The sequence below is a fragment of the Gobius niger genome (genome assembly GCF_951799975.1).
Source record: "Gobius niger genome assembly, chromosome: 16".
Classification (NCBI taxonomy): domain Eukaryota; kingdom Metazoa; phylum Chordata; class Actinopteri; order Gobiiformes; family Gobiidae; genus Gobius; species Gobius niger.
In genome coordinates this window covers 20,802,350-20,830,102 of record NC_136867.1, presented here as the reverse complement: position 1 = coordinate 20,830,102, position 27,753 = coordinate 20,802,350, and the positions used below count along the sequence as shown (strand labels likewise).

The 27,753-nt window shown below is 40.3% G+C and overlaps 2 protein-coding genes across 2 annotated transcripts; both read right to left on the bottom strand.

The window, feature by feature from the left end:
- Positions 1–1,763: 1,763 nt before the first annotated feature.
- Positions 1,764–10,429, bottom strand: LOC306976107 (mitogen-activated protein kinase kinase kinase 7-like). The gene is made up of 14 exons (XM_079573968.1): positions 10,166–10,429; positions 9,354–9,464; positions 9,214–9,279; positions 7,676–7,721; positions 7,453–7,591; positions 7,257–7,381; positions 6,367–6,495; positions 5,988–6,118; positions 5,718–5,802; positions 5,497–5,627; positions 5,242–5,374; positions 3,738–3,793; positions 3,544–3,659; positions 1,764–2,067 (listed from the first exon to the last, which is right to left on the bottom strand). The coding sequence occupies exons 1-14, from the start codon at positions 10,229–10,231 to the stop codon at positions 1,902–1,904; spliced, it is 1,500 nt and encodes a 499-aa protein (XP_079430094.1). The 5' UTR covers positions 10,232–10,429; the 3' UTR covers positions 1,764–1,901.
- A 453-nt stretch (positions 10,430–10,882) lies between these two features.
- Positions 10,883–25,395, bottom strand: daam1a (dishevelled associated activator of morphogenesis 1a). Its single transcript, XM_079573403.1, has 26 exons — positions 25,164–25,395; positions 21,086–21,293; positions 20,909–20,998; positions 19,992–20,063; positions 19,816–19,910; positions 19,260–19,479; positions 19,010–19,123; positions 18,811–18,921; positions 18,627–18,730; positions 18,485–18,551; positions 17,605–17,722; positions 17,399–17,537; positions 17,260–17,318; positions 16,982–17,160; positions 16,571–16,840; positions 16,322–16,429; positions 16,150–16,247; positions 15,309–15,393; positions 15,069–15,175; positions 14,715–14,803; positions 14,468–14,636; positions 14,276–14,383; positions 14,059–14,119; positions 13,842–13,976; positions 12,442–12,612; positions 10,883–11,415 (listed from the first exon to the last, which is right to left on the bottom strand). Exons 2-26 carry the CDS (start codon positions 21,272–21,274, stop codon positions 11,218–11,220), a joined length of 3,156 nt encoding a protein of 1,051 aa, XP_079429529.1. The 5' UTR covers positions 21,275–21,293; positions 25,164–25,395; the 3' UTR covers positions 10,883–11,217.
- Between the last annotated feature and the right edge of the window lie 2,358 nt (positions 25,396–27,753).

The following is a 27,753-nucleotide window of genomic DNA, read 5'->3' as shown; positions in this document are numbered from 1 at the left end:
TATAGGCTCTAAGCTCTAGTCGAGAAGCTTTTGGATTTGGGTAAAACTGAACTGAACAGGAGAAAATGTGCTCGGTTAAGGCGGGGGTTAAGAGTTTACACACACAAGTTGTGAAGTGAGAGTCATAATCTCTCTTCACTGAAGTCCTGGATGCAGACGGGAATCCATTGTACATATTTTTGAAGTGAGGGAAACCTAAGTACCCGGAGGCACATAACTCTAGACTGAAAGACCCCATCCAGCTCGTGATCAATCGTTGTATCTTCTTGGTATGAGGCGACAGCCATAACCGCTGTGCCACCGATCCGCCTGGTATTTGGCATTCCAAGCAGCTCCAGCTCTAAAACACGTCTATAAAAGGGATTATACCAGCACTAAATCATCAAACCGTGCTGACAACTCAATCAATGCAACCAATCAGTACAACATGATGTTTTTATATGGATCCAAACATGGCCAGTGCAAAACACATTTCTGTAAAATCAAAATCAAAAACAAAAACAAAAAACAAAACAAAAAAACAATATAACATTTACATGAAAGAAATCCACTTGTCTATGTAAAACGGTAAATATTTCTTTTTGGTAACCCTTGTGTTCACAGTTCTCTTTGTCATGTGTGGAGTCTCGTGCATAGACCAGTCCCTTTAAAAATTACATTAAAAAACAGATAAAATATATACTACGTTTATGGCATTCGAGATGTTAAAACTTGTCAGTTCATTCAAGAAAAAAAACAAAACCCAAACAAGTCTATGTACACACACAATAAAGCTTTGGTCCCATACATGTACACAGTGAGTCAGGTTGCAAAGCATATTTTGTAAAACCGAGTACCCAGGGTGCCATGTCGTAGTGTCTGTGTATTCAATAACATAGTACACGGGATGAGTCATCGCTTGTGACGAAAATCACAGTTAGTAAGCAGTGACTCACAGAACCATTGAGAGAAATAAAAGCTTCTCTTGACCATGTATGTGTACTTGTGACAGTCCTTTGCTTTACAGCTCGGTGACAAAGTGGTGATAGGATGGAAATAGTGTTGCGTAACAAAGAACAACATGGGATTTTGCAGCTCTGACCATGTTATCAAGAAATACTAGCCATGCATTAAGATAATATTACTCTTTACATTGGGTTTTCGGCTTGGCTACACATTTCTATGCCATTTCCATCCTATCACTGTAAAGAGCTGCCTTCAACATGAGCCTAATGACATAATAATGCTTAATAATTGAAAGGAAGTTCCCTCCTTTAACATTCTTCTACAGTTGTGGATATTCTTGCTGCTTCTGTAATATCAGTATTCTGTGAGGGTTACACTTTAGATTGAATTTATAAAATAACAATATACCGGTACTTGTTTTGGGACACATTTTCAATAATATGACACTATAAAAAAGTACCAAAAATGACCGCTGTTTATGCTCGCCATACATTATCTTGGCACATCCTCTTGGTAAGCGTTATCTCATTGGATTTACTTAAACAACGTCATAAAAAAATGTCTTGTAGTTTGTGGAGACTTTCTATCCTCAGTTCAGTTGATTAAAAATGTGGGTTTGACCTGACACTTAACGCAATAAAAGGTTTTTCAGTATTGGATTCCGTGTTCTGTATGACAGAGAGCTTACACAGATGTGAAACAAATATCTCAAACTCACCCCATTTCATTCTCGTACATCACTGGGACGTCCTCCACCTCGCAAAGTGTGTGTATTTTATGAGGATGAAGTACCTACACTTTTCTCCCGCAACGTTTCACTTTGAACTGAATAAGTAAAAACTATTTTTCAATAATACGTAAAAAATAACACTTCTCCCGTACATACTATTGGTCAATGTCTCTTATGTATAGGCCTCAGTCAGTCCATTGCACAGGCCCACAGTTCATAATGTGCACTAGCTGTCTTGCTGGCCCTGGATCAGCCTGAGTTTGGTCTTCAGGCCTTGGCAGTAGGACGTGAGGCTGCTGTGGTCCTCCTTTAGTTTGCTGTGCTCCTGCATGAGGCGTGCGGAGGTCTGCTGCTCCCTCTGCTCCTGCTCCAGATCCAGAGACAACTTCTGCCTGTAACACAACAAAGGAGAGTCAAGGCATTACGTATTCAGCGTAATGGAGACAACAAAATAAGGAAAACCTGTCATTTTTGGCAAAGAGTGGATAAAAGGTATTTTTGACAAAGCTAAGAACACGAAAAAGCAAGAAATAATTTGTAGTTGAGACAATGAGGGCGAAAATGATCACAATGAGTCTGGTGAAGCTTTCTAAACTTTAAAAACACATAGGATCTCACTTTGTGGAATCAGCAGGTGGCGAGCAAGTGCTTTGAGCTTTTCTCAGACAAATGGGATACAGTATAAATCCAGGATTACTCAAACATGCATGAGTGACAAAACACAATGTATGTGTTTCACAATAAAGATTTGTCTTCCTATCCAGTTTTTCAAAGACATCTTGCATGATTTAGATTTTTTGGCAATGACAGAGACAGGAAGTCAATATATAGTGTGGTATGTTTTCTTCACCACGAGCACCGGTTACAGATACAAAATCTCAAATATTGCAGTCCCCAGCACAATGTTGGCAGCTTTGACTCATTCAGTATTGCTATAGATACAGCCTGTTATATTTAGCCTGTTTTAACCACAGGCTAAAAAACATTTTTAAGAACCACTGTAAATGTTTTACTGATGAATGATTTGAATTCCCTGGATACAGGCGTTCGTCATATAATTAGACTATCATGAAAAAGTGCATTCACTTCTGTTATTCAACTTAAAAAGGGACTATACGGTGTCTAAAACTAAGCATTTTCCTCCCCCTACATGTTCCAGCAATGTCCAAATGTGTAGAATGAGCCCAGACCTGTTCACTACAACTGCCTCTAAAATCCTGCACTGTCAGGTGTTAATTGCCGTCATGCACAAGCTTAATATAGAACCTGCAGTTACAAGTAAGACCTGAGGTGGCAGTAGGTTTGTATCTAGTCCCTTTAAACTGTGAAACTAATATATGATAGATTCATTACATGCAAAGTGAGATATGCATAGCCATTATTTGTTATCATTTTGATGATTATGGCTCAGCTTGTAAAAACCCCAAATTAAAAATCTCAGAAAATTAGAATACACACATATATGAAGGCTACATATGTCACTTTGCATGTAATGAGTCTATATCATTTCATATTTTCTACTCAATTTGCTGTTACTGTTTGTTTTGTATCCACTTTCCCTTTTAGTGCACTTTAAGTCAGTATTTTCAAGCCAATATTGTAAATAAAATGTTGTTCTTACTGGAAATAAAGGAAATAAATGATCAGATGACCACAACACCCAACTAATTAGTGCAGTTGTCCAGCAATGTTTCAAGAAGATATTTAGGGCTTGTAACATGAATCACCCTCGAGGCAAGATGGACACGGGTCTTTTTCCAGGCTCGTTCAGAACTAACTGAGTTCACTAAAACATTATCACTGAGCTGATGATTAAGACTCATGTAGTTCTTGGTCACTCGGGTTGATGAAAATAAACGTTCACTTACTTTTTCTGGACATACTGCGCGATCTCAGACTGGATTTTAAAATACTCCTTGACCATATTCATGTGCTGCTCATAGATTGCCATCGACTCTTTGGAGTTTGGACACGGGGCCAGCGGCTGAGAGAGCATCAAAAATAACGATTAATAATAAGAGTAAAACCTATATTTATCATAACATTAATGAAATGATTCTACCTGCAGCTGGTAATCCAGTTTCAGGTTGGCCATGGCTGTGTCCAAACCATTAGTGGCTAAACACAAACAGAAAAGGACTCTTAACCTGGCGTTTTTGCAAATACATTAAACATACATGATACAGTTACACAAGTAATGTTTGATTGCACAGCTCTGCCCTCTAGTGAATTATAATGAAAAGTGCAGCCACATCAATTTATCAACACATACAGTGCCTGGCCCCAAAAAAATCACCATCAAAAGCAAATGCTCTAATATCTCGCTGGAGCCTTTAGCTTTGACTGCAGAGCACAGCTGCAGTGGTAATAAGCCGGAGTAATCATTTCCATCCAGTTTTGCACAAGTTGTTCTCCAAGATCTTGGATTATTAAGAGAATCCAACCATCCCAAAGATTCTCAGTGAGGTTAAGGTCTGGACTATGTGGAGGCCAATCCATATTTGAACATTAAGTCTCATGCTCCCTGGAATAACCTGGTCAATCAGTATATTCAGGGAGTCAGCTGACCTCACTGTTTTGACACATGCTGTTGCTGAACTAAGACCTAAACAACTGGAGTAAACCCAGATCCAGATGGTGACTTTTTTTGTGTCCAGCCATTGTTTATGTGCATTACCTTTAGAGCTATTGGAGAATTTCCCTATAGCTATGCTCAATTTTTACAATCAGATCAGCAAATAGACAGACATTTTTATTTTTCTTCCTCAGTAACCTCTTAACCCCCAGCTGAACCAAGCACATTTTCTCCAGTTTGGCACTAACCAAATCTAAAAGCTTCTTCATGAAAAAGGGTCAAACAACTAGAGACAAAAAAGTGACAAAAAAAGCAATGAAAAAGTGACAAAAATGTGTGACAAAAAAACAACGAAAATGTGACGAAAACGCAGCAGAAGAGCGACAAAAACGTGACAAAAGAGCAACAAAAACGTGACAAGACAGCAATGACAAAGTGACAAATATGTGTGAGCAAAACATAAAAAAGCCAAACAAAAAGAACAACAGAAAAGCAAGAAAAAAAAAAGACAAAAAGTGATGAAAATGTGGCAATAATATGATGAAAACCCAACAAAAAAGTGATGGAAAACGATCCCTTTAGATGAGTTTTGTAGATCTTAGCTTTCAAATGAGTCGTTACACTGGCCTGTAGGCTATTGCACTTGTTAAAGGTGGGGGTTAAGAGGTTAAGTTGTCTTGAGCAGCTAATTCATGTAGACAATGGGTTTTAAACTTTAAAATATAAAAACTATACAATATTACAAAACCCCGCAAATGTAAAAGAGTGGGTCAAGATATCCAGAAAAGTGTATGATAATTAGAAAACAGGTCATGAAGGTAAATGATTTCCGAAATGCTGCATAGACTTCTGTAAAAGAGTCTTTCACAATGGTGGAGTGACCAGGGATCTAACCAAGTCCCACAACCAATTGAGAAGCACTCATCCATTGTGCAGTACATTAAAGGTGTAATTTGCATGTTGATGGCCCCCCTGAGGTCTGTGGTCGTACCTGGGGGGCTGATAGACATCCTGAGCTCTGATTGGCTGGAGGTGGCTGCAGGGCTGGTGCAGTGGGTGGGGCTTTGGGAGCGCTGACTGTCCGAGCTGGAGACCCGAGACAGGCTGGTCCGAATAGTTGTCGTCTGAAGAAACATAACAGAGTGTGGGTGAATAAACTTTTGTTTTGACTCAGAACCCAAAAACCTCTCCTTCAAGATCTGCTTCACTCAAAAGTGAACGAATGTGAACGTTCTTTTTCTTTTACCTTTGAGGGTTTGAACTGCAGTGGAAATTTGTTCTCAAAGCTTTTCAGCGTCTCCTCTCTGCCTCCGGACGTCCTGCAGTCACTCGTGTCATCACTCCTATTACTGCTGATGGTGCAGTCGGCAAAAGACCCTAGAAAAAACAACATATTTCTCACTCAATCCTAGAACTAAACACATTAACACAAGCTATAGTAGTGCCTATTGTTTGATCGCTGATTACCTGTGCTCGCGGCTGATGAAGAGCCACTTCTGTTTCCAGATGAAAAGTGTGAAAGCTTGAGAGGTTCGTCAGAGCCGGGAAAATACTGCAATTATCACAAAAGAGAAAGCGATTGAAAAATATTATTGAAGCAACATCAGCAGAGGTTATTCAGCAATTGTATAACATAAGTACTCATTCATTCAACACGCTTGATAACAGAGATTATTAAAAGCTATTAAAGCCTTGGTTTATTCCGTTATTGCAGTGGATTTATAGTAGGTCGTTTACCTTCATGAGGCCACTCATGGTGCTGCAGACCTCCTCCATGGAGGGTCTGAGGCTCGGCTCTTTGTCCCAGCAGCGCGTCATCATGGACTCGAGGGGCTCCGGGAGGTCCTTGATCAGAGGAGGACGAGTACCTAAAAATGATTACATTACGCTTGTAAAATGTTTGTTGTTTTAAAAACGTTTTGCAGAAAATGTCTTGGCGTGTTGCCGATTCCCTCTTGGCAAAAACGCTCTTGAAACACATTCAAATAATGGATGAATAAAAACACATTTAAAAAATCTATTTAACCATCAGTTGGCAATGTTTAGCAACTAAAGTCTGGTCATTATTAGCACAAAATAGTATATTAGTGTTTTACTGTATGAATGTAGCACTGACCTCTGTGAACAGCCCACATGATACAAAACGCTGAGCCTCCGATTTCGTCAAATGGTTTCTTTCTGGAGAGAACCTCCCACAGAATGATGCCCCAGCTGAACACGTCACACTTTTCACTGTAGTTACTGCCTAAGAAGGGAAAAAATACGCTCATATTCAAACAAATATAGATATAAACAGCGACATCCAGTTCATATAGAATAAAATAAAATAATCAAAATGTTTAGGCCAGAACTAAGTAACTCAGGCCCCTAGATGCCATAAACGCCACTGCAGGTGTTGTAGCATGTTCTGTTTTTTTGTTTTTTTTTACGTGAAAGTAAATACAACACTGACAAAAAAGACAAAGGGAAGGAGGGATATTGTACATCCAATTGCACAATGGAGATTTTTTTTTTTCCGCTCAAACTTTGCTGTAAATACTGTTTAAGTGGCGCTAGCCCACAGTTAGCTTTGCCCGCTAGCTTCTTCTACGTGATTTCATTAGTGTGTATTAGTGACTCCGACCCGGTGACAGGAAAGTTGCAATTGTGGTTTTCTGGCCAGAGACACAAGGGGGGGACCATTAACACTTGTATTACCCCCCGAGGGACTACGAAAAGGTAAGGTAGACAAGTTACTTAGTACTGCTTTAAGAAAATACTTCATACTGGGACAGTGGTTCTCACACCACCTCAGAAAATATTTACTCTTCCAAGTAAATCCAGATCAAATCAAAGCCTGAAAAGAAACTAAACTGAATAAAATCACCTAACTTAAAAGGTATTACAAAAAAAAGACATGCAATTATCCAATTAACAGGAATAAAGTCTTAAATTGCAGTATCAGTTTGAGAACCACTGTGTTGGAACTAATGAGTTTCTATTGATCTAGAATTGCTCTAAACTCACCTTCAAAAACCTCCGGTGCCATCCACGCTGCGCTGCCCTTATTGTTGGTCATGTAAGTTTGAATATCACAGGCCGTACCAAAATCACAGATCTTCAGGACTGTCCCACGTGACACAAGCAGGAGACTGAAACAGACCAGAACTATGATAAGAGAAGAGCCCCAAAAAAAAAGCACAAAAATGTCTAAAAGTCTTACTTGAGAGGTTTGAGGTCTCGGTGGATCAAGGCCTTTGGTTTCATGGCGTGCAGATAGGCGACCCCCTGTGCACACTGCAGGCTCCAGCTCATGGCGTGGGCCGCTGTGTAGTGAGGCTGCGGATCAGCACTGTGCAAGACTGAAAGCAAAAGAAATAAACAGGAAAATCTGATCCAATCCTCACATACAATAGACATAGTATGATATAGCCTCTATGACTTACGATTATGTAATGAGCCACATTCTGCATACTCCATCACCAAACATACCTAAATAAATTAGAAATAAATAGATGAAGATAGAGAAAACCATGTTCTTAGGTTTACTACAAACATCAAGCATTATATAAACTATGTGCACACACTTGCCTGGCCAGCCAAACCACATGCCTTTTCAAAGATAATTGATAGACGGTATCAACGAATTAGAGAAACAGGACACAGGAAGCCTTACAGTAAAACATTTAACAAGGAAAGGATGGCATGTCTGCCAGTACAATGCTGTTTCTTATTTATAACAGACGAAAGGGCAGAAGAAAACAGTATCAGTAGTAGCGCATGGCATCTCTGATGTTTGGGAAGAGTGCGGTTACCGCTTCCGTCTCTTGGGGCAATCAATTCCTGCCTTTCGGCCTGTGAGTGGGCCGATAGTGGTAAAATCGGGAAATGATTGGCTGTGAGCAGCTGCCCATACGGTTCTTCTTTTGAACAGAAAGGAGAAGCATCTGGCTGGCCAGGCATGCATTTACATTATGGTAAAGGGAATTGAAAGGTTTCCATTTGCAAATCATAAAGATTGTAATTACATAGGCAGGACAGTATGCAGTACTACTCCACTTGGCAGCGCAGTAATAGCAGAGAAATAAGATGGAAAAAGCATGCTACATGAATGTGTTGTAACATGGTAACAACCTTAACCCTGTATCAAGACTTTCATTACCTGGAAAATGACTAGTATTTTCTTTTATCCCTCATTATTCCTGGTTACCATGCCATTTCCATTCTTTAACCATGCTCTATGCTGTAAAGCAGCAGTGCCCAAAGTGCGACCCTCAGACCAATTTTTGTTTGCCCTTAGACTTCATGCAGAGTTGGCACACACTGCCAGAGATGACATTTTTGACAGCAAGGTTATTCACTTTCTCTGATTCTAACCTCTATAGCTAACACTGTAGTCATGAGACAGAGCTGGCATTTATATTCCTAACCCTGAAGAAAGGAGGGCTTGCACAAGAAAAGCCTCTGATGAATGCACCTTGTTGAATGTTTCACTGCTTTGACCCCTGTCAAAAAGTTTGGACACCTTTGTCGATAAGTAAAGTGCAAACCAATATTCTTCGCAAATGAGAAAATCTCCTGTCTCTATGGAGTTAAAAACATGCTCACGCTGTAGCTTAGACAACATGAAACAAGCTTATAAATGCACATTATTCTTGTTATAGATTAGACTTGTTTTTCAGTCTTTCAAATATCAATGCCCAGTGACGTGTAAAATGCACTGAAGCTTGATTTCAAAACATACGTGTGAAGCTCTATTGTACACAATTTGCTTTACATTGCCATTATTCATTCACTGTGGTGTTGTTGTGCTGGGGTTGATTGACAGGTGTGGCTGCTAATGTGAAAGCCACATTGATGCTTAGGTGGGTGACGTCTGGTAAAAGGACACGACAACAATATGCACTATGCACTATGAGGCTGGGCTCAAACCACTAAACTTCCCATAACAAGACGACTGTGAAGTCCAGTATTGTGAACTTACTGGATTATTGCAGGAGCCATAGAGCTTTACGATGTTAGGGTGGTTCACTCTGGAGAGCTGCCGCAGCTGAAAAACAAGCACTTGTTGCAATACTCCGTGATTAATGGAAGGCAACATTCAGGAGAGAGGATAGACATTACCTCAACAATAAAAGCATTCTTCTCATTTTCACTTTCTATCGTTTTGATAGCTACGTCTTTGCCGTTCCACACGGCCTTGAAAACAACTCCAAAGGTCCCTCTGCCGACAACCTGGAAGCAAAACATACAGAAATAAAAGGGGATTAATAGTGGAAAGTGACTCATCAATTCTGCAACAGATGTTGCCAATAATTACTACTGTTTACCAGCAACTGCAGTTCTGCCAATTTATTTTATTACATGCAATATGAGCAGTGCACAGAACAGGATAAGATCATTGTTGGCACAGTCACTAATTACAGACATACCAAACTACAGCATTGGAAAAACTGAGCAACATTATTCAGTAATAAGGTTTTATAATAGACCACATTTTACTCACAAAGAAAGTATTAGGCATATGCTAAATGTTGACACCGTTATAATTTTTATCTGAACTGAACAAATCGTGTGTATTGTTGTACAAAGAATTGAAGGGACGGGTGCAATAAAATAACTACATTTTGTACACGTGATTTATAGCTTACTATATTTGTAAGTAGCCCAGACGGTCTGTGTTTTGATATATTATAGGACCCTAATCCTGTGTGTCCCAGTTTTCTTGGAAATGGGGGTCGAGTGGAAACAACGCTTTGGGGCTGGGCTGTTTCAGACTGGGGTTCGCCACAACACAGATATACCCCAGAGTTCTCTGGTAACTAGGCCTTAGAACAGAGCAATGATCCTCGTTTTACTTTGCATTTGATTAAATACAACATTTCTGAAGGCATGTCCCAGTCGTGGCATGTTTGTGTGTGTGTTCATAAGTTTACCGCCTCGACTTGGATGTCTTCATACTGAATATCCTCGAACAGACAGGCAGCCGCTGACTCCACCATCGCAGCACCGCGGCCCGCTGCTCCACACAGGCCGACGGCGGTGCAGGTAAAATCCGAGGCTTCTCTTGTGTTCGTCCGGACAAAGGGAAACAGAGGGACGCTGGTTCCGTCCTGACAAACAGCCGTTTCTCATCTGTTGCTGTGAAATCAGGAAGTAGCAGCAATCGGGGAGCTGCGTCTTTACGCACAGCCTACGTAGGGTACGCAGACCACTCCTGCCTCAGTTTTACAGAACAAAAAAAAAAAAAGGTAACAGCTTTTAAAAGGCCACTGTAACTAAAATCAGCAAGCAAACATCACTAATAAGTATATGTTTTGAATTTCTGGGGCTAGAACCGCCGTGATGCATGTTGTGAATTCAGCTTTGTTTTGGTTTGTGCCGACAGAGGGGGGCGACAAACCCCTTCAGAAGATCCAACTCAGGCAAGTTCCAGATGCTCAGGCCAATTTGTGCCTGATGAACCAGGTAAGCTAAACCCATTATAGTTCTCACACTGTAAAAGCTTATTATTTTGTGAAACAGTCAAGCTGTCCACATTTGTGTCCAAGGATTGTCTCTCTTCAAACACCCATGTTACAGTGACAAACAAAATGAATTAACAAATTCTTACAAGTTGTTTATTTAAGCATCGAACTCATGCTTCTCCAAAATATCACTTTACTTTACACATAGAGTATCTCATTTACACTTTTCTACAAAAATCCACAGAATGCAATCAGTGCAACTATCAGTACAGAAAACATGCCAGTGATGCCACTGACATTACTGTATATTCATTATTTTCCAAACATCAGTCCTATCTTCTTACAGACTTCGGACTTAAAACACTGACAGTAGTTTGTTCAAAAATAAATATACACACATCACAATTACCTCATGTTACAGTAACATCATTGTTTGTGCAGCAGTGTTTATCAGCAGCATTTTGTCCACAGTAGTCGAAAAAGTTCATCAAACTCTTGCATCATTGTCCATAAAGTGCGAGTTACTCCGTTAGTTTTGCGACAGGTCTCTCTCGACTGGTGTCTATCTGGTTTTGTTTCCTCTGTTTCCTCCTGTTCATTTTGTTCATGTCCTTGTCGAACACCTCTCCGGATCGCAGCGCAGACACCAGGTCGTCAAACTCCCCGCCCTGGTGCCCATCCTCATTGGCTTTGGCTTTCTTCTCTCTTTCTTTCTTGAGCTAGTAAATTAAGAAAACAAACATCAAGCTATGCATTCTATGAGCAAGAATGTTTGGAAAATAAAATTCATAGGCAGCTTGAAGATTTTTATGAAGAAAAGAAAGGAAGAATGTAAGGAAATCGTGATTGGAAAACTGAATATTGCAGAGCTGATTCTTTTAGGGTTGACAAGGTTGAGCTAGGATAAGAAAAGCCAACTTTTGGATTACAAATATGTAAGTAAACTGCTGAGATTACAGCTATAACACAAGAGTTCTTTTGGATAGGGCTGGGTTATGTGGCAAAAATCATGTTTTGTTTATTTTTTTCTTCACTTTGATCCATCTCGATTTTCTTATTTGATTTTTTTCCCATTATGAAGAGAGGTGGGCAATATATCGTCTACAAGATAATATCGAAATTGTTAAGATACAATTTTGAGTCAATCTTCAATGTCAAAAAACGACATAAAAGTTGCAAAAACTGCTCCTAAAAATAAAATATACTTAATGTGTAGTCTCTCAAAAAAGGTATTAAGTGTTTTTTACTGCACTGAAGTTGTTTGTTCAAATTTAGATGAAGGCCAACATTATTTCTGATGGTTTGCAAAGATGTCGCTTTATCATCATCCCAAAATTATTGAGATATTAATTTTTGTCAATGTCGCACACCCCTAATAATGAACAACAAAAGAATTTCAGAATGTGATTAATGAAAATATAAGACATAGGCCTTTTACATGAGCCTCAGCTCAAACACAAATGAATGCTTTTCCACTGTAGCATCATTTAACTTACAGAAACTGTTATTGTGCTCCTGCAAACTCAAAAGCACATGTGCTGTTACTGCCACAGAACTGACTAACAATTTAAAAGCCCAATCAACCAAAGTTGAGATTGCAATTTTGATTTCACAGCCCTACAATTGGATGACCACTATGGCGTTTTGTGTGGTAGCAAGAAAGATGCAGGGAACAAGGTTAGATGAATGCAGATTATTTGTCGTGGTGACTGTGAAGGGACCAGAAGGTGTAAAGGTTTTGTTACCGTTGCCTCTATGAGTGCACGTTTCTCCTCCTCTTCTTTACGCTTGATCATATTGTCGTTGTCCTGTTTGGCGTCTGAGATCGATGTCATGAAAGAGTCAAAAATGCCAAAGAACTCATCTGGCTGCATCCTGGACGGGTCTTCTCCAAAGTGCCTCAGTGCCTTTGCAAACTGCAAAGAAAGACATTTATTAATTACTGAACTTTGACTTAGAAACTGTATTTTCTTATTCCTAACTGACTCCATGGCTGTCAACACATCCCAGGCTGCTACATCACCTCTTAAGCCATTTGTAAAAAACAAAAGATCTGTTTTCATCAATTCATTTGCCCGAAACCCACAATATATCTGTACAGACTATGAGGACCTGTAACTGAATGAATATCTTAAACTAATGCAATGACATAGTAAACGTCTGTTAAGTGTGAAATCACACACAATAATAAGCTACTTCCGGGTCCAAACTGTTGAGATCTCCACTGACAAACACTGCAAAGAACACAACTTTATCGGAATCTCCTGTTGAAAGACAGATAGACAGATAAAAAGCCCAAAACGATTTTACACCTAAATTGAAGAATGTAGCTCACCATTTTTCCAGGCAGAATGAAGGTGTTTTTATATTTAAAATAAGCCTTCAATGTGTATGGAAAAAATAATTACATAATTAATAACAGAAAAGCATTACTACAGAAAATCCAGAGGAAATGTATTATTTCTGTGCGATCGGATGTTTAAAAAGAGCCTTGTAGTCGGCTCTACAGCAGGTTAAAATCAGTAAAATCCCTTTATAGTGAATAGGGCTAAATGGAGTAGATGGACCTGGAAGTGATGACATCATCACTTAACTAGCGTATTGTATAAATCAAATCTACTTGCAGTTTAAACAGTACCGCTGGTGCTGGTGGGTAGGCCTGTCTACCTTTTGGTGACACAGAAACAACAACAACAACAAAGCTTACACTTGCCCAAGCTCAAGTTTCTCAAAGTGTTTTCCATAATCATTATTCATTGACCCCATACTCCCTGCAACCCTACATAGGCAAAGTAGGTGAAGTGCCTTGCCCAAGTATACAACACGATTGCAAGATTTGAACTGCCAACCTTCCAATTATAAGCTCTACCATCTGAAGCACAGTATCTTCCTGATATACAAAGCACTCTCATCATCATAAGCTCCATGCCAAAACCTTCCTCTGGCCCATCTCCCCTGCCATCAGTCCCCTCTGTCTCTCTCCCTTCTCTTCTCCACTATCACCATTGTTTCTGTCCTGAGTCTGGGACAAAACAGTCCCATCATTGTCTGCCAGGGTCCAAGCAGTTTATTCATATAAAAATAAACCACTCATTGTACTTCATTCTACCTTCTTGGATAAAATATTTAACAGTAAAATTCTCACCAGTTCTTTGGCCTCAGTGAGCGACTCCTCGACCTCAGAGAAGCTGAAAGTGGCCACTGTGATGAACTGACTGACCATTGGGATGAACTTATCCACTGGGCCCTGAGAGGACTGGGTCTGCTGGTACTTGAGCTCCTAAAAATACCAAATAATACAAGAAATTTTAACATGGAAACACTATCCTCGGATATTTCAAAAGTTAACTAATATTCCATACCCCTTCAACAAGCTTCAGACCAGATCTTAAGTTCCCAATATCTTTCTCCAACTCAGTCATACTAAAGAGAGAAAAGACAATATATCAAATATTCACTTTTTTCTTTTCTTTTTTTTAAATAGACGACAAAGACATAGACTGTATGATTCCTGTCTAAAGCTACAAGAAAAATAACACCAAGGAAAGGCAAAACATTAACTAGTGCTTAAATGCTTACTTGACTTTAGCAGCTTCTGGCACATTGTTGAGTTCCTCGCTGTACTTCATCACTTTGGGGTATTTCTGCTCCAACACAGTGACTAGATAATGTAGGAGGGTTATGTTCCTGTAAAATGACATTCAGGGACACCGTTAGTCTATGCGAATAAAACACAAGTATAATAGCGAAGCAAAAAAGTGTTGCATTTACCTGTCCATGCTGGACTTGGTGTCAGCGATCTTGTTGAGACTGTTGATTTTGAAGCCATAAGCGTTGCCTCTTTGGCCCTTGTTCATGTAGTTTCCAAAAGCTAATACGATTTCTAAAAGGTGCCGCAGCGAACCACTCTTAGTCACCTCTCGGGACGCAAGACTCAAAGCTAAAAACACAGAAATAATAGTACTTTACCATTCAGTTATTAATCTTAATATTTCAAGACTGTTTTATTTGCCCATACCTTTTATTTTAGGCTTAACGTCCTCCAGCCTTTCCGCAAATTTCTTCTTGAAGTAAAGGGACTGTAACCTCTGTTGGTAGTGATTAATTCTGGTGATGAGAAAGAAAAACATCAACAACAAAGTAATTGGATTCATATTGTCCATGTAAATGTGCCAAGACGCCTCATTTACTCTAGATGCCTTTGGACACACTATACGAATAATAGTGGGGTAAAAGAGCAACCTTGAGGAGAACCACATTGATGGAAACCCTAAAGAGCGGACATGGATATCCCACCAAAAAATAATCTTTTCAGAAAATGGACATCTCCAGGCTCATCGGCTGTAGTAGACTTCATAGTAGTATCTGTTACCTGCTCATGTCGTATAGAAAGCGGTCAGCTCTGGCCATTCGCTCCAGTTCGTTCTTGTGCTCCTCCAACAGCTCAATGTCACTCTTCTCTGGGATGAACTTCAAAAGCTGCAAGAAACGGGCAGAAGAATTGCATGAGTTTCAGCTCTAAGGTTTTTATCTATATATGTATATAAAAAAAGTCTCAATGCTATAGGACTATAATCCATTTTTATACAGGTCATTTGACAATATTGATTACCTGCTCTAGCATGTCCTTGGGCAAGTCTTCCTGTTCATCCATGGTCAGGATCGCATGCCGAATCTCCTCATTAGTTAACTTTAGTCTGTAACGAAAGAACGAAAGTATATTTAGTTTAGTTTAGTTTAGTTAACTTTAGTTTATTTATTTCAGTCAGTATCTTCACACAGACACGATTGACTACAAAACATGAAAACACTGAAACAATGACTGAAAAGGGTTTTGGCTGAAGTGAAACACTTATCTAAAGCCAAACCCTATTGCAACTTAATAGCAACTTAGAGTATACAGCAGTTTTACCATCTGCAAGATGAGGACAAAATTATTATGTTTCTGTATCAATTAGTTACAAAATTAATTTGCACAAGTCACACATCAATCAATAATGTAATGTAAAGACAAAATATAGTGTACACAGGAGAGTTTATATGTGAGTTAGCGCTAGTACCTTATAACTACTAATTACATTAGATTTGAACATTTTTTTGAAAGCGTTTAAGGATGTTGAGTTTTTTAAGGTGTCATTCAGACTATTCCACACATTTACTCCTCTGACTGAGACACATCTGGCTTTGGTGTTTGTTCCAAATACACTTTTCTGATAGATGTGAGTTCCTCTGAGATTATAGCCAGTCTCTCTGGGTTTAAACCTTTCTTGTATACATTCAGGAAGCTTATGGTTATGAACCTTATACATAACAATAGCTGTGCCGAGATCAACTAAGTCGTGTAGTTTTAGTATTTTCAATTTAAAGGTATTTAGGTAGGAAGGTAACCAAATTTACTTTTACAATACATAAGAATATTGTTTTATAAGAATGATAATATAAATCCCACTGACCTCGAGAGCAGGATATTGCAGTTTTGAGCTCTTCGCCCATCAATAACTGACAGCTCCTTCACCTTCTTCACCACCGTCTGCTCATCTTCAGTATCTTTCTATAAGCACCAAAACTTAAAGTGAGTTTCACTTTAACTTTATATAAAAAAAAGATTGTGTGTTGGTACAGTACCGTTGGTTTCTGGTAGGCGGAGAAAGTCCTCTGGAACTCTTCTAGATCCAGAGTTTTGAACACCTTGAGATCGTCTATGTCCTCCCAAATAGTGCCGTTGATTTTGTCCTGAAATTAAAGATAAAATGCAGGAAGGTTGGCAATTTTATTTTACATTTACCTGTCAAACTCTGGGGTGGACAGTAACTACATCCTAAAACCCAGCTGTGAAGTTTCTTTGGCATTATAATATTGATAAACATTGACTACCTGCTGGAACTTGCTCCAGTTGAACGACTTCATCGGGTTTGCAGGTTTCGGGACGTTCTTTACTTTAGTGGCTGCCATTATGGGGGCCCCTGGTGGCGGTGGAGGGGGCGGGGCGAATGGGAACCCCCCAAACCCAGGAGGTCCGCCTGGGGGGGGAGGAGGAGGAGGAGGCGGGGGAGGAGGCCCAGGGAGAGATGACCCAGACGGGACAGGACCCACAAGTGATATTCCTCCAGATGACAAAGGAGGTCCGCCTGGGACGTTGGAGCTCTATGAAGAAAGGAGTCGAATGATGTGACCGGGGAAATAAAATTACGAGATGAAAGGATAACTTCAACTGCAAACCATAGAGGTGCTATCATTTAGTAGCAGGTAACTTTGCTGTGATAGTATCAGCCATACCGTGCCGACCTGTTGCAGCCTGGCGGACATCTCGGCCACTTGTTGCTTGGCCTGTCTGTGTTCGTTGGTCTCTCGCTCCAGTTTGTCCTTCATTTTGTTCAGCATCTCCAACATGTCATCCTTCTCCTTGTTCTTGGCCTCGCACTCACGCTCTTTGCGCTCGTATTTCTGCTGCAAGTTCTGATGCTCTGAGGTCAAAATATGATGAAGCCAGTTACTAAAAAGACCTCTCTTTTATGAACATAATGTTGTATTGCAATATCTTTAGTACAAAAATGATCAAGTACCTTTCCTCATTGTGTCAGCTTGCTCTTTCCATTGTTTGACCTCATCTTCTTTGACCAACCTAAACACAAAACATCTCTAACACAAGGCAATAGTGGAACTGTGGTACGTCAAATATTGGTACGCTTAAAATGTTCCTACATCCGGATGATGTTTTTGACATTGAAGTCTTCCAATGGAGCCACGTCGGGGTTTTCTCCTTTCTCCGTCTGTAGCACGATCTGCTGAATGATTCTGTCCAGTAACACCCAGTGCTGTCGAGAGGTGCTGCCCTGTTTGACTGCACAAACAAAACACTGATTTACCGAAGCAATGGTTCGAATAGTTTGGTGTATAGCGGGTCTTACAGGGCATCATGAGACAGTGCTGCAGCGCGGACAGAAAGTGTGGGTACAGCTCAGTGTGGCTCAGCTTCTTCTTGATCGCCTCGAACATCCCACTGGCGCTTTTGGTGTCTATGTGCATCTGAGAGAGCATGTACATCGAAATTAATCTTCGCTATTCAAACAGCAATGTCAAATTGTAACAAGAGAAGTGTCAGATGGCACATACTACATCTTGTAGCATTTTAAGTTCATGGCCTGGGCGCCGCTCAGTTCCAGACAAAAAAATTGCACCAAATATTGCCCAGATACATCGGCTGGTTGATATATCGGATGGTTTATATATCGGCTGACTGATATATCGATCAGGTCCTATCCAATACACTCACCATCTACTGTTTTCTGTTTCAACATATCTTTTTTTAACTGTGCATTTTACATAATACATCATTTGACAATTAACTTAAAGGGGCTAGATGCAAGTTACCATTTTATACTCACTACTGCCACCTCAGGTCATACTTGTAACTGCACCTTCTATATTAAGCTCGTGCATGACGGCAATTCAGACCCGAATTAACACCTTTTTGAGTGACAGTGCAGGATTTTAGAGGCAGTTGCGACGACTAGGTCTGAGCTCATTCTACACATTAGGACATGGCTGGAACATGTAGGGGGAGGACATAATTTTAACATTTTAAAACTCCATGTAGCCCCTTTAATGGAATGAATAAGGATATATATATTGTTGTTTTAGTCAATTTTTATTTTAAGTCAATAAGTTATTTCCTTGACTCCCAAATACACAGGCCAATCAATTTGCCCTTTTGCACAGACTTCAGAAAAAATCACAGTAACCCTACCTGCAAAGCAGATCCATAACCACTCTGTTGAAGTAACTTACTGTATCAAATCTCTTGCTCAGCTGCAATTCATCGTCATTTCTCAACATTTCAAAGTAGTCCAGGTGTCTGTAAAGTGAATCAAGTCGTGATTAGATTAGAGTAGTTTGCATGTTTCTTTTCACAACAGCTATTTTACCGTACACGTCTAAAGTGGCGTTTTCATGAGAGTTAAGTTTGTCGATGACCGGCTGAATCCCCAACATTAGAAACTCGTATCGCAGGTGGATCCGAAACTCTAGACTGGTCTGTAGAAATGGCAAGTAAAAAGATGAATAAACCACAGGACTATATGTCGCTACATGTTTAGGTTAAGCTGAATGTTTACCTCTCCAGCACCTTTTCCGAGTACAGCGTTAATAAAGCTCATGATTGCTGTCTTTAAATTTACTTCGTCTCTGTAACGGCCTGTGGATCTGTCCAGGTCATTAACCAGGCTCTACAAACAAAATAAAAATGGTTACTACTTTTTTATTACCAGTATTTATTTAACCGTTTAACTAATTGTAAAGAGAAAAAAATCATACCTGAAAGCGTGTCCTCTCTGCAGCAAACGTCTGGTAGTGCGTCATGGCTTCAAGTACTTTCTTGTGTCCCCCTGGCACCAAGCAAACTGCCCCCAGGATTTCAAGCACTGCCACCTGTAACATGAGGATAGGCTCTTGAGGCACATTACCAAAACCCAGTAATTTCTCTTGAAAACATCAACATTTCTATAGTTTTATCCACAGTGTCCAGTGAGCAGAATGGTTTATTGACCCCCTGAAGGTGCTGTACCTTGGTTTTGATGTTTTCAGTGGCCAGGCTCTGTGCGATGATGTTGATGCTCTCGCAGTGTCCCAGGACGTGAGCTCTGCCCTGGGTGTTGTTCATGAGTGCGTTGATGCAGCCGATCAGCGACGTGTGAACGTTGGACTCTGATGTCTCGTAGTCCATGGTCTTCAGGAAGTTCAGGAGACACGACAAGCCGTCCAGCTCGATGAAGCGGGTCACAAACCTGGGCAATGGCATCATAACAATAGTAATGTTAGTCACATGTAGCACTTTTCCAGATGCATATTCATTCACTTCTCACAATCAGTACTGTAACTACTCCTAAACTTGCACTAACTAGGCCTATAATAAGCTTCCACTATCTAATAAAAAGGTGACAAAACTAAGTCTGACAGAGGCCAAATTATGGATAGAGCATCTCCAAAACTCATCAATGGTGGGCCAAGGAAGATCCAGAAGTGGTCCAAGTGGTAAAAACATAGCTGCTACTGTTATTGCCGTTTGACAAGATGTTTGTTGTTCTTTTCTGAGAAGTGATAATCAGTGGTATTGCCTGTACCTCATCGGCTGTGTCCTTAGTGCAGTCTTCAGGCCTTCCACCGTCTTATGCCTGCTGTGATCATCCTCACCCTCCAAAGCCAAAAGAGTTCTCCTCTAAAGAGAAAATAGAATTGTTTTACCACAGTTTTATAGCATGAGTTTTTGGATGAGTATGTTCGTAATATTGCAACTCACTGCGGCCATAGACCTTAGATGGTCGATGTAGTAGTCAGGCCAACGGGTCGCCCCTTTGTCCTCCTCCGCTTCCTGTCAAACACAATAAAATGTGCAAAATAAGTTTAATAAATAGGGCACCTCTAAGGTAACCTGGCTAACACCAGGCTGCTGTGTGCGCTCGAATTATTTCGAACTGCACAACAGCCTGGGGACCATGGCCAAATCTCCGGTGGATTTGGGAACCAATCACAGAGCGAGGAGGGACGGCAAGACGATGACGCGCTATTCGATATATGGAAGCTTGTAGTTTATTTACGGATAATAAAAAAAAAAGTTTATTTACGGATCCAACATGACAGCAGCAGACACAATGGTATTTTTTGATCAAGCTTTAGACCTTGTTCTAAATAATTTAGCTCAAAAGTTTACAGCGGGTACGTCATACGTCATCTCATACGATGATATGATTGGCTGGGGCTACGTGCAGACGCATGAGACTTTTTTTTTTTTTTTTTCGTATCGCCCAATAAACGACTATGGACGCTCGTAAACCACACCTCTCCTACGAGAAAATGAATTGGTGGTCCCCAGACTAAATATCACTTGTGATTTTAGTCTGGTGTTAGCCAGGCTACCTCTAAGGTAGAATAGTCAGAAATCTCAAACTGACTTCTCGTGGGTACTTGAAAGTAGGCTTCTACCTCATAAACATTTTAAATGGACCAATATATATACTGTATATATACTGTATATATATATATATATATATATATATATATATATATATATATATATACATATACTGTATAAAGAAAACCCAGACCAGTCAGACTGAAATTAATCCGGACATGGCTAAGACTGACCGAGGACTCATCAGATCTAACAAGATGACTGCTGTTCTGTGAATTTTAGCAAAAAAAATTAAAAAATCTTACCATTCTCTTACTGCAATAAATGTGCCATTTCTTCTCCGGCGACAGAGCAAACATCCGTGCCCTGTGCTCTTCACTGAGATCCAGCTCATCCTGGAAGAACAAAAACAACAACACAAAATCATTAAATACTACACTATCACAAAGCCAGCACTGACACCAACGGGGGGAGAGACTCACCACCAGCTCTGAGAAGCGGGCGTCCAGCTCCGGTGCGGGGGGCATGGGCTGAGAGGGCTCCAGCCCGGTGAAGACGCTGGGGTTGTCACGGCAGTAGGTGATCTCGGGCTGCTCCTCCCGCTCTTTGAAGCAGCAGGAGAACATGGAGTAAAGAGCACCTTCCTGACGCTGCTTCCCGTGGGACGCCATCGTCCCACTGCTGCGTCCACTGAGGAGACAGAGGAGGGTTCCGTGTTTAACTAAATTACGGTCATGCCAACCACTCACTCACATACTGCACACAGACAAGGTGGGTGAGGGACACAGTGACATCTGCACCTGCAGTAGCTGAGTTTCGAACCTACTAAGATAACCAGCTCTACCATCTGAGCCACTATCTCCCATCTGCAGGGAAACCTGCTTGCTTTGGTCTTCATCAACTTCATCAAGTATTCAGAGTGTTTTTATATTCACAGGGAATGCATAGCTGCAGCTGAATGAGTCCAAGCTTTCTTTTGCTCTTTAGCTAATTGTTTGACTCTGTGGCTATAAATTAGCTGCATGCAAAGCATTGATAGTACACAGAGGTCTGCAACGCCAGGCCGGGGGGTCAATACTGGCCCTCACACATATGTCCTCAGGCTTCTGGCTTTTGAGAAATCTGTTAACTAAAAAAACAAAAGAATACATATTTTAAATTGCTTATTTTATTTTAATGTAATTGTTATTTATATGAAGCTTGCCAACTTGCCTTCCCCAGATGTCGTAAAGTTTCCCATGCCTTGTACAAACTAAGATTGTAAGCGACCCAATAGAGCTCCACAGTCCCACCTTGACTTTTCGAAAAAGTTGAAAAGTCAATTTGTCTACAAAGTTTTAGACAATCTTCGATTTTACCTTGTATGTTTCATGTCTGTGAGTTAGCACATCGCTGATTAGCCAGAGCCGTGATGTTAAACTCTTAATAGTTGACTTTTTCGAAACGTCAATGCTAAAAATACATGGGATTTTTTTGTGTCGGACCCCGACACGTGACGGGAGTGGGTGGGACTGTGGAACTCCAAAACACACAAGACTGATTGGCAGAAGATCCACTCTCTAAAAGATAAGCTATATATACTTTTAGGCTACTTATTTAATTTTCTTTCACCTGTCCTTGGGCATCGCTCTGTTCAAAATAATTTAACAGGTGGGATATATCACTTTATCTTCAGAAACTTATTTCAGTGTTAAACATTTAGATACATTTTGGAATAAGGGGTCATGTTGCATTTGATAGCCAGAGAGATCTGATATCAGGACATTTCTAAGAAGTATAGACAAGGCTACTTGACAGACAGGTTAGTCTGGACACACCTACTGCAAAAATAAATCATTGTGAGATATATTTAACCACTGTCAGAGGGGTGAACACATGTGACCCATAGTTTCACTTGAGGGGAGAGTGTTATTCCAAAATCTCAGTCTCAAGCATGCACCGAAGCTGGATCTGTCACATTGCAAATATTTTACAAGTGTTTAACTCAGAGTTATCTTGAAACCGTAAAACTACATGACTACTGTTGATCTGATAAGGAGAGTTTCAGAAAGTACAGGATATACGTTTTTGTTGCTGCTGCTAGTTCTCTTGTTTTACTTTTGGGACACTAGGGCTTCCCTACCCAAAACTTGTGAAAGTATCCAAAGTTTAGTAAGTAGGTCAAACCTAAATTCTCAATTGCTCTCCCACTTTCTGGCTGCAGATTAGCTGGATACTTTTGTTAACTGTCAAAAAACAAGAAAAGAAGAAGCTTTATAGAATTGGTACTGTTTTTGTTGCGCTGATAGGGGGCAGGGCATATTGTTGTTTTGTTTTTATTTTTTACACCAAATGAAATATAAATGAAGTTATAATATGGTCACCTTTGGTAGTCCCTTTGGGGGTAATACAAGTGTTCATCTCCCCCTGGTGTCTCTGGCCAGAAAACCACAATCGCAGCTTTCCCTGCTCCGACCCGGAGCACCAATACACACTAATGGCATCACGAAGAAGAAGCTAGCAGTGGGCTAGCACCACTTAAACAGCATTTACAGCCAAGTTTGAGTGAAAAAAATGATCTCCATTGTGTAATTGGATGTACAGTATCCCACTCTCCCTTTGTCTTTTCTGTCAGCGTAGTATTTACTCTCACGGACAATTAATGAGTAAAAAACTGTAACATGCTACGGCACCTACAGTGGTGGTTATGGCCTCTAGGGGCATGACTTACTTAGTTCTGCTTTAAGACTTTACAGAGGTTTTATATCCTATGAATTCCCTATAAATTGTTCAGCATGAAATAGAAGATTGAAAAAAGGTTTGGTCTTTGCTCATGTTTGACAGCCCAATCCGGTTTATTTATAAAACACTATTAAAAACTGACCAAAGTGCTGTACAGAAAGAGGCAATATAAAAAGACAATCATAAATACAAAGATACTGTGGCACAGAAAGACTATTTGAACTGTAAAAGTCAACTTCCCAACTAGTTAAAGGAGAACATGCGATAGTGAATCAACAGCAGCACAAACCTCTGCATCATCAAATCCTGCCCATGGCTCTTCTAGGCAGCCCTGGCTTCATGAAGTGTACCAACAATAATAGTCTAAGGCAGTGATTGTTAAACTGGCTGTTATCGAGTGCCATTGTGAAGCCCTGCAGTGCTGTGTAAAGCAGAGGTCTGTATAATTGTTTTTAAAGGCTTGCTGTTGCTCTGGGCTCGTCAATGCTTTTACATAACGTCAGTCAATTACATGGACGTAATGGAAGGCCTCGCTGGACCTCGACAGCGATCGGCCCCTGTGTGAGTGAGTTCAGGTTATAGCTCTGCATGTGTTTGGGCTGTGACGTGAGCACATCGATGTTTCCCCCGAGGCCTGGAAGTGAGCTGGAGGTCGAAGGGCAGAATCAGTGACACAACATTTACTCAAGGACAGCAAATATTTGTAAAACATGTGATTTGATGGACAAAAACAGATCTATATGAGAGAGAGAGCTGCACTATTGGGATGAAAGGGCAATGAGCGATAACAGTTTCATGAAGTTGAAGTGACAGTGAAGAAACATCAGTCATAGTGAAAGACAAAACTGAACAGCCAATTTATCAAAAGTCCCTTGTGCTGTTTGTTTTGGGCAAAAGAGGAACTAGCTGACTTCTCTCTTCACACCCTATGAACCACATTAAATGATTACTAAGTGAATGCGCACACTCATATAAACTACGCTGTTTAATGGTCATGTCTTAAGCAGGGCTTAACTCCACTCTTCTGCAGATATAACATCAGCTGTCCACGCCTTGCCCTCTAAACTCAGGTGTGAAAGGGGATTTTTCAACAACGCTGGAAGCGCAACACTTTGATTAATGCACACACACCTCTGAACTGTTCCCCACTAGCCTCGCAGGCAAACCGTAAACGCATTGCAGTTTGAAGACAGAAAGAAACCGGATGGACACAAAGTTAAAAGAAAGGGTTCATAAACTTTCGTCTGGCAAAACTCCTGCAGAAAGTGAACCTCCCAAACCTCAAGGCTGTTGTTCAATCAGATGCAAATGCACGAATATGATATGATAAATACAAAACTTGGCGATGGGTGTCAGCTGTTTTTTTTTTTTCTTCATTACTTCAGTATTGGGAAAGTTTTGTAATTTAGCTTCATCAAGCAGCTGTTGTCCATGAGGGGCTTTTTTGTTTCCCTTATTTGAACTGTGTCATTGATGAAGGCCAACCAAACATTAACTCCCAAGGTCCATCACAAACAGCAAAGAAAATATGAGCCCTTTGGTTTCGGTGTTTGTATTAAAAAAAACTAGACGAAGAAAACTTGCTTTGATACATTGCTTCTTTCCATTTTGGTAGTAAAAAAAAAAAACTCACTTGTCGTTCCATGCTGAACTTTATCATTGTAACAAAGACAACACAGATGTTTCCATTGTACTAGAAATTAGCCTTTACAACATTGTCTAAACTCTACACATCACTGTATATTTTTGCGATTGTAAAGGTCATTGCAAAGTTTTTAGAGGTTTCACTGTGAAATTGTAAAACTGGTTAAGTCTTACCATATTGGTTCTTTGTCTTACCTTTCTTATACAGGTCCTGGTTTATGTGACGCAGTGTGAAGCCATGATATGATCCTACAGCTGTGAATGAAGCGTCAACAATGTCAACAAAGGGGTAACAAAAACCATTAGCTTCTTTTGAGACGTCTTTCAAACATTTTATCAGCTGCGGATCACAGGGAGGGACGGCAGGTTGCTTCCTCCTCTTGTGTTGTCATGTTGCCCTTAATCCCACTTTTAGACGAGCAATTATGAACTCTCCAGGGCAACCCGGCAGACGCTGAAGTAAGCCAAATACAATCAAGATTATATCCTCAAAAAAAAAAAAAAAGAAGAAGTCCGAGCCAGTGTTATCCGCAGATCAGGGTTTCAGAGTAGAACGTCCACGGCGCGATTAGGTTTTGAATGGGAGAAGAAACTGTCAGATTGGCTTCGGGTGAGAGTGTAGTGCTGAAAACACACACAACTGCATTCCTACGGCAGCCAGTCACACCCCAACCTCACCCACTCAGCTCTATGTGCGTCTGTGTGTGTGCTGGCCTACGTGTTGTGAGCTCATCACTAGAAACCTGCAGAGAAATCTTATATAAGTGCTGCAAAGTGACACCAGGTTTTATTCGCTGCTTTTTCACAGTGAACAATAAAATAGGCTACAGATTGAATGCCGTCTTGGGAAGCATTAGTGTGGACTGAATGGGAGTTTGTACTTGGGTGGTGTTGTGACGTGGTAATAATTAGATCTTCTGCATCACAGCAAAAAGGTCCCGCCCCAGGTTTGATTCTTTGCCACTCCTGTGTCTTACCACAGCAAATTAGGTGGACATAATTAAAGGTGCATTATGCAACTTTTTTGTGAAAACTACCCGCCTCTGGGTATTTATAGCAATCACAAGATTTATCAACCACCAAGAAAGCTTAAAGGAACAGGCTACCGTTTTTCCATACTGAGATATGTTCTTACTTGAGCTTAGACGAGTTGATACGTACCTGTCTGGTCTTTGTGTGTGCCCGGGGAAGAGCGTGGTAGCTTCCAACTTCACCCCCATTTGGAGCTATAGGAATACATTGGGAGAGGCTTGACTGAGCGCAAGCACAAAGACCAGACAGGTACGCATCAACTCGTCGAAGCTAAGGTACGAACATATCTCAGTATGTAAAACCGGTGGCCTGTTGCTTTAAAGGGACTATACTGAGCTTAAACATTTTTTTAAATTAAGTATTTTCCTCCCCATACATGTCCCAGCAATGTCCTAATGTGTAGAATGAGCCCAGACCTGTTCACCACAACTGCCTCTAAAATCCTGCACTGTCACTCAAAAAGTTGTTACTTCGGGTCCGAATTGCCGTCATGCACGAGTTTAATATAGAAGGTGCAGTTACATGTATGACCTGAGGTGGCAGTAGTGAGTACCAAATGGCCAACTTGCATCTAGTCCCTTTAAAGGTGCATTATGCAAGTTTTTATGCGAAAAAGTTGATATTTGTGTGTATTTGACCTTGTAGTGACACTGTGGCTGTATGAGTGGTCAGCATGGTGCCGTTCCTTTCTGTCACAGTGGTCTCTAGGACACTCCACGGTGAACCATTTGGAAGGTTTTCACTGCTCATGGAGCCTCTCACCAGAAAAAACCTACAAAACAATTGATCCTTGAGCGTTGTAGAGGCTACCGAGATAGAGAGTAAAGACAACATGCTGACCAAAGCCGCTGAGTCACTACAAGGTAAATTACACACAAATATCAACTTTTTTTTTAACATAAAAAGTCGCATAATAATAACTTTTAAGCTTTCTTCGTGGTTAAGAAAGCTTAAAGGTGCATTGTGCAACTTTCTCTGTCTCATTTAATCTATCTCTTTCTCAATCTCTACATCATTGCAAGTGTCTACTGCTATAAATAACCAGGGGCAGGTAGTACTCAGTTATTTCACTCAGTAAAATTATTATTATTTTAAATATTTTTTGGAATTATCACAAATTCTAAATGATTTTTTTTTTTTTTACTACAGTTACTCAGTTGTACCCACAGTACTGAAGTAACATTTTCTCCAGTACTTTTTACTTTGACTAATTGTTTTGGGTCATTACTTTTTACTTGTGCTTGAGTAAAATCATTTTAAAGTAACATCGCTCTTGAGTAAATGTTTTGGCTACTCTACCCACCTCTGTAAAGACCCCTAAAATATGTACACGAGGGTCCCCTTGTGCTGCCAGAAAAGAGATTATGGCACTTTGCTGGTTTAACTAACGATTTAGTAAAAACAAGTTGTCTACTTCAGCCACAAAGCTCTAAAAAAAAGATTCATTTGTGACTTTTAAAACCCTCTTTGGCGAAGTTTTAGCTCAGTCTTGTCTCGCAATTGTAAAAATTATTTAAAAACGTGCTTCTTTTGAATTGATCTGAATTTATTCAAAAAATTGGCATTACAATAACTTTGCATGCAGCCTGGTGTTGAGACAAATACTGTGCTAAAGGAACGGAAAAGTTCACAGTGACGGTTTGTTTTTGCTTTCATTGATACCATCACCTCACCGGTAAAGCACCTGAGCTCTCACCAGGCCTTTGGTGGAAAACGGCCAAGGCCAATACTCTGGGAAACATTCATAGTCCGG

Bases quoted from the DNA above. Each gene is read 5' to 3' on its own strand.
- daam1a (XM_079573403.1), bottom strand. From the start codon at position 21,274: ATGGCGTCCCACGGGAAGCAGCGTCAGGAAGGTGCTCTTTACTCCATG. The intron at 19,480-19,815 runs GTACAGGCAATA...GCCATTGCCCAG, and splicing joins CTAAGGACACAGCCGATGAG to GTTTGTGACCCGCTTCATCG. The intron at 17,161-17,259 runs GTACTTGATCAT...TTTTGACCTCAG, and splicing joins AGCTGACACAATGAGGAAAG to AGCATCAGAACTTGCAGCAG.
- LOC306976107 (XM_079573968.1), bottom strand. From the start codon at position 10,231: ATGGTGGAGTCAGCGGCTGCCTGTCTGTTCGAGGATATTCAGTATGAA. The intron at 5,628-5,717 runs GTAATCAGCGAT...TGTTTTTTCTAG, and splicing joins TTCATCAGCCGCGAGCACAG to GGTCTTTTGCCGACTGCACC. The intron at 3,794-5,241 runs GTACGACCACAG...GTTTGTGTTTAG, and splicing joins GATGTCTATCAGCCCCCCAG to CCACTAATGGTTTGGACACA.